At 34.8% G+C, this 12,219-nt stretch overlaps 1 protein-coding gene across 9 annotated transcripts in view; it reads right to left on the minus strand.

Moving 5' to 3' along the window:
• Nucleotides 1-1,668: 1,668 nt before the first annotated feature.
• LOC150108568 (peptidyl-glycine alpha-amidating monooxygenase B-like) overlaps nt 1,669-12,219 on the minus strand; it is a 521,418-nt gene continuing 510,867 nt past the window's right edge. For all 9 annotated transcript variants that reach the window (XM_090390860.1, XM_090390858.1, XM_090390856.1 and 6 more), the window contains one exon: nt 1,669-7,374. In XM_090390860.1, the coding sequence (XP_090246986.1) occupies nt 7,166-7,374 (209 nt within the window). In that variant the 3' untranslated portion in view covers nt 1,669-7,165. The remainder of the gene's footprint in view (nt 7,375-12,219) is intronic.

A 12,219-nucleotide genomic window follows, 5' to 3' on the forward strand; every position in this document is an offset into this window, starting at 1 on the left:
GGAGGATGCCTACTCTACAACTCTCCATTTCTATCATTAAACCAATCGCAACTACCTTCATCTACACCAATGCCATCTACTCCACCACCACCACCAGCATTTTCACAGACAATCACAAACATCCATGCTCAAGGTGAGATTTGAACCTGCAGCCTTTCAACTTCGTTTTATGCAAATCTTCAGCTTCCTGGGGTATAACAGCACCACTTTTTCCCTATCAGTGACTTTTTGAACTAAATTTTTTTCCACAGAAGCTTTCTTCTCATGACTTGATTAGTCTTCTACCAAATTTGGTGACATTCCAATTGTTAGATTGAGCTACATAAAGCTCTGAATAGGGAAAGTTTAATCATAACCATATATTGAAGTCAACTGTGTCTGTGCATTCCATTATCATGAAATTTTGCATGGCTTTCCCACTGCTTGTTATGAGAAGGCTACAGGCATTATCTGTTGTCCTGATACAAAACTTTTACCATCATTAATTTTCTTTTCATTTACAGCATATCACAAAATCTTTCTAATTATGAGTTCCATTTTGATTACTTTGGCATGGATGAAGTACAGTATAAGCAAGTGTTGAGGAAACCTTTCATATTAAATATATATATCAGAAAAAAATATTAAATTTTTTAAAAATTAGTTAACAAAAAGAATGATAACAGAGATTTTTAGGGAAATAATTTCATGATAATGAGCAATCAGAAGTAAATTGTTAAAAATATTATACTGTACAAGTAACTTAGACCAGGGCTGTCCAAAACACGGCCCGCGGTGCAATTTTGTGCAACCCGCCTATGGGTTTTGATTTTCATGAGCGAGAAAATAAAATAACAATTTGAACCGAATGCTTATTACATATTTTAATTCTATCACTAATCAATAATCTCGATGCTGGTTATTTTATTTGGTGTTTTTACATCACTATATACCCACATGTTTTTCAAATATTAGATTTGTCAAAGAAGCGTTCTTACACTGTTTTGTTCTAATGCAGATGATCCGGGGAACGTGAGTGTGCGATTAGTGCACAATTAGTGTTGTTTGTTGTTCAGCTTTCAAGGCTGTGTCACTGCTGCTCACTAAATTACTAGATACGTACTGTCCTCGGATTACCTACGGTTGAACGGCGACCTAGACAATGAGGCAAAAGTATGAAAATACAAGACTGTAGATAGCATTTTATTAATTTTTAAGGTTTGATTTAGATATGGTTAATTTTATTATTTTCTAAGGTTTGATTTAGATATGTTTCAAAATGATTTAGTCATTTGAACTGGCATATTTTCTGTAGTTACTGGTAGGTATACAGAAAGTGTTTATTGCTATTTTCCTCATGTAGAAAAACAAATGTCGGTTTGTTGAGTTTTTTGTTGTAATAAGAATTTGGAACTATCACCATGAATTGCATGACTATGAGAAGACTATGCCTGAATGTAGAATCTGAGAAATAAAGCATGAGAAAAATTTAATATTTAAAGGCAGTGAAATATGGCATCTGTTGAAAAAAAAAACGAATAAAACAAAAATTACTGAGATAAAGACTTGAGCATGTTAAGCAATTTTGTTGTATAATACAGAGTAAATTGCCATTATTCAGAATAAGTTCTTCTCTTTGCATCATTAGGTAGGAAGTAACCCATAAAAATGAGAAATCAGACAAGCTGGTTAAAGTTAGAGTATGTATTTACATATTCATACATTTTCTTGAAGTATTAAAAGTACACATTTTAACAGGAAAGCCATTGCCATGTCCCACTTACATCACTTCCACTCACCACTCCCTCAGAGGGTTGAGTTAGCCAAAATAAAATCACAATATCATTCATTCTAATTCTCAAGATAAAAAAAGGGCAGTTATTATTCAAAAGTTTTCATAGTAAACAAATGAATTTCTTTCCTGAATAAAATGAAAAAAAAAAAAATGTTATGCTCAATTTGGAAATAGCTATAAAATTTTCATGGTTTCACAGATTTTGAGTGATATGCAATAAAATTTTTATTTGATTGGATATTATTGTGCAATAATTTATGGTAATTTCCTCTTTCATACTACATATATTGTTGTTTTTTCTTTTTCTATCCTTAAGCAAATGAGAAGTATCCCGAACTTGCATTCCCACCTGCTTATACTGCTCACTTGCCTAAGAGCATGTTTAGATTGGAATTAGCATGTAAATGTTAGGCTCAATGCCTGTAACAGCCAAGTAACTTTGCTTTATCTTTACCAACTTACTCACCTTCAGTTGAAGAGGGCTTATAAATATTCTTCATATCCTAGAGGGATTTGAATTCAGGTATTTAAAACCAAAGAGCATCATCATTACTGACTGAGTTATGGAGCAATTCCAAAGTACTGAATATAAAAAGAACATTAATGTTCTGATAGGATTTTTAATTCCTGTTTGCATAGTCTGTTGTGTGCTATGGCAGTTGCATTGCATATATTCTCAGGCTGAATTGTCTGTTTTGTGGGATGAAAAATGCATTTGCAGGAAATTTTTCCTCACCTCTGCATGAGACCAACTTACTCACCTTCAGTTGAAGAGGGCTTATAAATATTCTTCATATCCCAAAGGGATTTGAATTCATGTATTTAAAACCAAAGAGCATCATCACTACTGACTGAGTTATGGAGCAACTCCAAAGTACTGAATATAAAAAGAACAGACAGTCCCCCCACACCCAATAATATATTCAAATATCCCTAACAATTTTTAAAATTACATTTGTGATAAATATTTTCTCTAATCACATAAGAAATTACCAATGCTCATATCAGAAAAGGACCTAAACCATATTTTAGAAATGAAACAGATAATCAAGATAACAGTTCAGCTTTTCACATATGTTGGGAAATAATTTTTAGAAGATTGTTGAACAGTACATAAGTCAGGAAGATCTTTTTCTTTCTATGCTTCTTACATGGTGTTTAGAATTATGTTGGAGAAACAGCTTTGAAAATTACTTAATGCTTCAACCTTGCATCCAGATCATTATCAGAAGTACATGAATAAACACGCCCACAAACATAGTATATTACTGATTTAACCAGCCACTGACTCACTTGACCAGCCTGAAATGAAATTCCAATGATTCTCAGCCACTAGCATGGCTGAGAATCACCGGAATTTCATTATATACAATTATCAAACAGTTCTGATTCTGGAAGTAGAGTACTTGTGTTTAAAGCTTAAATTGCTTTCAAATGTATATTAAGTAGAATTTTCTTAACTTGTATTTGAAAAATAAATGAATAAAGAATTGTGATGGCCTAGATCATTTTTTTTTTATTTGGTTGTGTGAATCTAGAGTACTCTTTACTTAAATGGAACGAGAACTGTTGGTATGGAGTTTTCTTTCATACAAGGATCAGAACCAGGCTATTCTTCATATGAAAGGAATATCTGAAAGAATAATCAGGATGCTTCACAAATATAACATTATTGTCATCTTAATCCCTATCCCTCCCCATGATAAAAAGTTTATTTGGCTCCTCCAAGCAATTCCCTTAGGTATATATACAAAATCAAGTGCATGTGTACTGTACCTTATATACACGAAACAGGATGAATATTACAAATTAGAAAAGCAGAATACACAGCACATCAGATTTAATATATATATATATATATATATATATAAATCAGAGCTCTCTGATCTTGTGTTAGAAAATTTCTACAAAAGTGACTGGAAAAGGCACTTGAATGTCATATTGTACCAAAACATGGTAATAGTGCAAATTTAAAGAAGCCCCAAGCAACAATTTCAACTTTCACAAATGACAATAGTTTAAAGACCTCTAGAATATGGACAGCTTAATATTCAACCCCTACAATCCCCATCTCCAACCATGCCCCAATTTTGATTCCTTCTCATCTTGATGCATGATACATTTCAACACACACACACACACACACACACACACACACACACACACACACACACACACACACACACACACACACACACACACACACAGTGAGAGAGATCAACAAACATAAAAGTATGTACATTAACACTTCTCAACCCATTTAAGTATCAGGATTGTGGCATCACCTAATTCACACACCATAAAAATGTGTTTTTCAGATCACCAGTAACTTTCTATTCTAGGACTTTATGCACCAAGTTCTCAAACCCATACATTGGGCTCAAAATGCCAAATAGGAACAGAGCTCTAGATGACTCTCCCCCCCACCACCCCATTTTTTTCCCTAAAGAAAAAAATCTAATCTTTATCTATTTATGAATCTCAAGGCAGTAGCTAGGCATAAGCACTTTATTTAATTGTGAAAACCAAAACTGGCTGACAGTTATATACAGTGCTCTCAACCAAACAGCTACTGATGTAATTATTATTATTATTACATGCCACTTCCAAGGAGTTCAAGGACTCAACATGGGAGGGCACTCCATTACACACAACCCACCATCTCTACTACTAAATCCTTCATCTATACATAACAGCACCATCTGATGTCCAAAAATATTTTTTGTCTGTAAATTGAATGTGTTCTGTGACTATATGCAAGATTAAAAAACCCAAGTTTCCAGGAGGGAAAACCTGCTACATCCATAACAGATTGACTACCTTTCATTTGAAAAAGTCCATATAAAGATTCCTCTCATCATGATGAGAATCAACATAATTATTATTATTTCTTTTCCCTTTCACCGGCAATCAGACTATGGTTGACTAAATGTGTAATTGTGCAGATGGCCATACTGCAATTTATTATAATTGGTGTTATTGTATATTATGAAGGTACTCCCCAGGCAATGCAGGTATACCTGATGAGACAAATGAAATAGTCAGCAATTTTTTCAGCCTAGACTGGCTGTGGTTAGTAACTACTTTACAACCAACAGGCTATACATCTGAATTGAATTGTGGACATTTGAAGTCTGTGACTGTCTTTAGATGGTAGGTGAATTTCATCACCTGGTGTGAAACAACTGCCTCTGAAATGGCTTGAAAAGTTTCATGTTTTTACAGCAGGATTTCCAGATTATTTAAAAAATAAAATTTAATAAAATTGAAAAAATAATTAAAAAAATCCTTAGCACATCTACAGTACTATGTGCTATATGATTAAAACTTTTCATGGGTGGAAGTTGCATAAAAAATAAACTTTATCCAAAGGAAAAACTAGATAATTCATTCCTGATCTTTAATATATGAAGGAAATAATAAAATCATGCCATTTATTGCTATTTTTGCTTACGTAATGCAATAAGGAAAAAAAAAATTAAAAAAATGAATATCTGGCTCTACTAATTGCTATACTATTGCATGGCTAATACATCACAAGAATGAATTTACTGTATCTAAAAAATAATAGATCACCTGATAAAGGGAAAGTGATGAAATGGAAAAGTAGAAGCAATTGGCTTTCAAATAAAAACATATTGATAGACTTAGATGGAGTGGTTATTCATAACAACACAAGAAGAACAAAAAAATAATTTACTGAGTTAACTGCCTGCCTGCCTGGTTGGCCTTATAAGTAGTTAACATACTAGCTCTTCGACTAATAGGCGGAGGGTTTCAATCCCACTGTAGGCACTGTTTGTGACTGGCTTTAGGTGAGAGATGAATTTCATCATCCAGTGTGAGACAATTTCCTTGCTTACTGGAGGCCTGAAATGATCCCAAAATGTTCCATATTATGTCTCTCGAATAAGGTTTCTGTACTATGTAAAAAATAAATAAACATGCAAAAATGAAAAAAAAAAAAAAAAATCCTGAGCCTGTTCACAGTACTAAATGTACTCTGAATTTCTAACCATCATCTTCAGAGTACAAATTATAACTGTGGTAAAATATAAACACAGCACTCAATTAGATGGCTGTAAAACAATAGGTGCTCTCTATGGTCCAGATAAAAATGAACTTAAATCAGAGAAGTCATACTAAATGTGGTCTTAGAAAGACTCTCCCAAATACTTGGCAAATGAATACAGCTTACTTACTGAGGTTAGGGAAGTGTATCATAGCTGATGCTGACTCCAAAAATATTCCAGATCTCAGAACGATAGTGACTTCTATGGAGAACAGTTGGCTTAATTGTCTGAATCCTGCATGAAGAAGTATCCAGAGCATGGTCTATCAGTCCTGACTCGCCATAGAGATGTTCCCGAATTTTATTTTTATATTTTTCTAGATGGATGTTACCAGACTCACAGGTGTGCCCAAAGTAAACTAAGCTGCAGGCACAAAGAATTTTATGCATGCCAGGATGTGCAAGAAAACAAAGTTGATCATTTGGAGAATGGATGAAGGTTGCTAGCTGGATGTGTGATTTGAAAGTAGCATAGAGATTTATGCTACTTTCAAATTCTGACTATCTTTTCAGATATATACAGTGGATATAAGGGATGGGGAGCATGCAGCATTTTGACTATTTTATACAGGTTGTAGCCACAAAGATGACCAAGTGCTGTGATAACAGCTGTGTCATTAGAACAAATAACCCTGGCTCTGTGTGTCAGTGTTTTGAGAAGGCTACATGTTGGGATGGATGATGATAATGTGACTGCTTATTTAAGTATCCTCTAGTGTATACACATGTAGGGGTTTTATAAGGACAATGAACCATTTGATAGTCATGTAACCAGCATGTCTAGGAAGGGAAGGTAGCTTCTTTTTCTAGAATGAAATGCATTTTGGGATGCTAAAATGTATTATGCATTTAATCTGTCTAGGCTATGTATTCAGCAAATACATCATCTACACAGTACATCCAGACTGTTGGTTTGTGTGTAAGCGTTGAAGAATGCTTAATTTTCTAGAAATTCCATAAAGAAACAGGCCAGGGAAATGAGGAAGGGGAGAGAAAGATTTATTACACAGGCCATTCTAGCTGTTTGTATACTTTTCCCTTTCATGAAAAATAACCTGAGTGTATGGTGAATTTGAATAATTCAATTTATTTTTGGGAAGGGTGAGGAGGAGAAATGAGACTAATAAGGTAAACGGTTTCTGTCAGTGATTCTATTTAAACTTTAAAAATGCATACAAATTACTTTAATCCTTTCAGGAAAGAAAAACAATTTGTAACTTTATTGTATAATCTGCCATAATCAGCAATTTCATTTATATATAATTTTGATGTAAACAAAAAAGTTTGTGAATAAACTCTTTCCAAATTACTAACTCTCTTTATGCTTTTCGAGTTACGGCATTAAATTCTTCGACATCTGAATCACTACCATCATCTGCTTCCCCATCACTTTCTTCAAGTGCAACTCTATCAAATCCTTTGTGTGGATTCAGCAAACTACCGAGGTTAAATTTCTCTTGTGTTCCAGGAGTTCGATATCCACCAAGCCAGCCTTTTAGATGTCCCATGGAACAGTGCTGGAACTTACCTATAGGAAATAGTCAAGTTAATGTAAAAAAAAAAAAAAAATCAAATAAATTAAGTCAATATGTTGTGGTTTAACAAAAATATTTTGTATTCATCTCCTTTATCTAAGAATAGGAAACATTTGTATGTTTTGAATCTTCATTAATGAAATGTAGAAATTCATATTTGCACATCCTGTCTTGAACAGTACCACTGGTCTGATTAAATGAATAATTAGCCTAAACCTAACTGGTTTAGGCTAATAATAACTTAATCTTAAAAAAAAAAAAGAGTCATTAATGGGATGGTGATGCACAATATTTCAGTCAAGTCAATTCCACTTTTCTGAGAATATGGCATGTTTCCACAAATGGTGGTAAGGCAAGTATTTGCCACCTTAAATGTATACCTTCCCTAGCTGGAAGAAATCCAACTGGACTTACAGGTAGTAGATGACTTTCACTGCCCAATAAACACCACCACTATTATGTTACTCATTGGAGACATGAAGTGGCTATTGGCATGTGGGATTAATGGCACCGAATGGGATTATTTCAAGTAATCCCATTTGGCACCAATTCTATTCTTTTTATGGTCCAATTATTATTTCTGTATCTACCATTGTCTATAATTATTATTTCCTCTCTTCCAATGTAAATAATTCCTTGAACCAAATAACTGAAATAACCCTTTCTGGAATGAGGGACTCTGTTGTTATGTTGTTACCTTTTCTATATTTTCACTACTATTATTTCTCTTGCCTACTAAGAATATCTCTAAACTATCTCTCTGGGATCCATTTCCCCTTTCAAGCTCTGACGATATTTGTTTGTTTTAGCTTTGCCAGTCAGAGCTTTAGGACAGAAAATTCTTGTCCAAAGAAACCTTCCCGGAGGTCAAGTGTTACCTAACTTTATTAAAATAATTAAGTAGCTTAAACCAATCTTAGCATACAGTCATGGCCAAAATACTCTTAACTCCCCTTATGCATAAGTCCGTAATTATATGAGTGGTAAAATCAGTCTCATGCTCAGACAAAACTCAGGCTTACATAGCATATAAAAACATATTTATTAAATGGCTAAAGAGATTACAATTAAGTTTAACATGTCAAAGGCAAATCATTGAAATCATTACTAAATCACTAGTTAAGCAAATAAGAAACATTCAAACTGACAAGTACAATATTCACATTCCATGGGTGAATTAGATTCACACATAGTACAAAATATAAGATAAATTTCTAAACTAAACTTTCTGTCATTTTGACCACTTTACATTAAATTAGGAACTGCACAATCTTAAATTCTCAGACTACCAGTCCAACACAGTCACTAAATCACTGAGCACAAACTTACTTTAAAGTTCTTTCCTAGTCAGAATCTTGTTCCTTCTTTCCTCTAAAGTTCATCATCATCATCATCATCATCATCAAATTCCTGCCATGTACCCTCAAGGGGTGTACAGGATATGACAGTACTACATGAAAAAATCACATCATTACTAACTTCCTATCTACAATTTTCCTCCAAATCAGTCTGTTACTTGTCAAGACTCCAACATTATCAGATCTTATATTTCTATCGTCTAAGGCACTTTGTACCGTATCAAACCACCTATATCTTGGTCTTCCTCTGGGTCGTTTTCCTGCCAACCTGGCAGAGAACACTTGTTTTGCTAATCTTTCCTCTCCCATTCTATTTAAGTGACCATACCATCTGAGATTAGCTCTGCTAACGCATTCCTGGATGCTGACAATGTCAAGTTCTTTCCTAATATCCTCATTTTTAATATGATATTGCCATTGATGCCATCTGTTCACGCCTCTAATCTTTCTCAGGACTCTCATATCTGTGGTCTCTAGTCTTTGGTCAAGTGTTTTACTTCTGACCCAGCTCTCAGATCCATAAGTTAAAATTGGTTTGAACACAGTCTTGTATACAGCTAATTTAGTGTTCCGACTAATTTCTTTCTTATTCCATATGAATTTATTCAATTGACTTCCCACGATACCAGCTTTGCTGATTCTGTTGTCTATTTCTATATTTAGTTTACCATCTTCAGTAAAAATTGTGCCTAAGTAGCTGAAATGTTTTACTTGTTCCACAGGTTCTCCATTCACAACACAGTTGACATTTTCAATGATTCTGCCTATTTTCATTGTCTTTGTCTTTTTATTGCTGACCTTCATACCATATCTATTACAACAGCTATTCAATTTAGTCAGAGAATCTTGCAGACTTGTAGCAGATTTATTTAGAAGTATAACATCATCCGCATAAAGCAAAGAGCCGACATTAACATCTCCAATTTTGATATCAGGTTTAATACCACATTCCTTCATAATGTGATCCATATAGATAATGAATAACAGAGGGGATAAGGTACATCCTTGTCTCACACCAGATTTAACATTAAACCATCTTCCTGTACTTCCTTTAATTCTAACTGCTGACTCACAACTCAAATAAAGACTAAGTATTGCTTGATATAATGCCCCATTGACACCATATAACTGCAGCGTATTGAATAGCTTCTCTCTTGGCACCTTGTCATATGCCTTTTCCAAATCGACAAAACTTAAATACAGATCTTTGTTATATTCCCATGCTTTCTCGACTATTTGTCGTAAAGTGAAGATCTGATCCTGACAGCCTCTATTTGGTCTGAATCCAGCTTGTTCTTCATCAAGCTTTTCTTCCACAATTCTTCTCAACCGTTTCTCAAGTATACTTGCATAGATCTTGCCAGGAACACTCAGTAGGGAAATACCTCTGTAATTCTCACATTCAGTTTTATTTCCCTTTTTATATATGGGTACTATGAGAGCTCTACTCCAATCATCGGGAATTCGTCCCTCTGTCCAGGCTTTCTGAACTATGCAGTGCAGCCACTGTAAGACTCTTATACCACCATACTTCAGCATTTCTGGTCGAATATCATCTACTCCTGCTGCCTTTCCACATTTCAAGCCTTTGATGGCTTTTTCTACTTCTAGTATGGATATGTATTCCTGATTGCATGCCTGGTCAGTGTTTTTTATCACTGTGCTGTCATCACTGCTTGTTTCATTTAGCAGTTTTTCAAAGTAATTACTCCATACTTCAAGGATATCTTTTTCTCCTGTTTTCATTTCACCTTTATCATCTCTAATTCCTTTTACAGCACTCTTTCCTCCATTCCTAAGCTTCTTCAACAACCTCCAGAATATTTTGCCACCTTCTTGATATTTATTTTCTATATTCTTGCCAAAGTCCTCCCATGACTTTTGTTTAGCTAGTTTTACACACTGTTTAGCTTTCTTACATTTGTCTCTGTATTCTGTAAGAGTAAAAGCTGACTTATTTGCCAGGAACTTTTGATATGCTTTCTTCTTTTTCTTCACTGCCTCTTTAACTTCCTGTGTCCACCAGGGAGTTCTGATTTTTTTATCTTTGCACACAACCTCACCACATGCCTCTCTGACAGAATCAATCAATGTTTCCTTCAGAGTTTGCCACTGAATCTCCAAGGTTTGATTCCTGTTCTCAAACTCTTTCATTTTCTTTTCAATAATATTTCTGTATTTTAGTCTACAGTTTACATCTGAGAGCTGCTCAACTTTTATTCGCTTTAAAACTTTCTTACATGTTATTCTTTTCAATATGAAATTCAATTTTATCCTGCTCAAGACTAAATAGTGATCATTTCCAATTTCAAATCCTCTGTACACTCTGGTGTCCTGCACCAGGGAGAAAACATCACTATCAACAATAACATAGTCAATGAGACTTTTCTTATTCCTAGCCTCTTCTCTCCATGTGAATTTGTGCACATTTTTATGTTGGAACATGGTGTTAGTAATAACCAGTCCATGTCCTGAGCAGAAATCCAACAGATATTTGCCATTATTATTAGCTTTGCTCTTTTCTCCAAATTTTCCCAAAATATTTTTGTATGTCTCACAATCATTTCCTACTCTACTATTTAGATCCCCAACAAGGACCAACTTTTCCTTTTTCATTGTGTCAGTTGCTTTTTCTAAAGCCTCAAAAAATTCCTCCATTTCTACCTTAGTAGAACCTTCTGTGGGACCATAGGCACAAATAAGTCTCATTGTCCAGTTCCCCATTCTCATATTTGCCCACATTACTCTACTTGAGACTGACTGCCATTCAAGAAGATTAGCCTCGTATTTTGTGTTGAATACTATGGCTACTCCTTCTTTTCCTTGATTATTATTGCCTGAATAGAACATTTTGTATTTATTGCTCAGAAAGATCTCACCAGTTTTGGTCTTTTTTGTTTCAGTCACCCCTATTATGTCGATCTGGTACTTATCTAATTCCTCAGCTAGCTCCATTTCTTTGCCATTCAGGCTTCTTACATTGATAGTACCGATCTTTAACTCTGGTGATGTTGAGTTGGGGTTTGTTTTCAGATTTGTTCCAGTAGCTGACTTTTCGCTGTTCGCCCTGGTTCCCTGGCAAAAACAACGGGGGCCTTGTTTAACCGGGCGACGCCCCAGCCGGCATGAAATTTTGTCATGTTGTACCATCATTTTTTATTTTGGTTTAACCAATAAGAATACAATTTGGTCGGCTAAATCCCAAATTGCCAGCCCATCCTCGTTCGTTCAGTATCAAAGTAGATACCCAACAGGGTGCACCACGAGAAGGTGAGGATTGGACATTAGGTCAGAAGCCCTGGTCGGTTCTCCGCATTCCTTTAAAGGCTATGTGGAGGTCTCCTCTCAGTTATACAGCTTTGACCCTTAAGCACCCCCTCCTCTAAAGTTAATTATTACATAAGTAAAAAAGTTTTAGTACTTTACCACCTTGATGTGAAGATGTCGTGGTTCTTTCGTCCGTCCTTTGTGAGGGGATAT

This window comes from Typopeltis vanoorti, chromosome 3 (genome assembly GCF_054136105.1).
Source record: "Typopeltis vanoorti isolate ZY-2024b chromosome 3, IOZ_Tvanoo_1.0, whole genome shotgun sequence".
Taxonomy (NCBI): domain Eukaryota; kingdom Metazoa; phylum Arthropoda; class Arachnida; order Uropygi; family Thelyphonidae; genus Typopeltis; species Typopeltis vanoorti.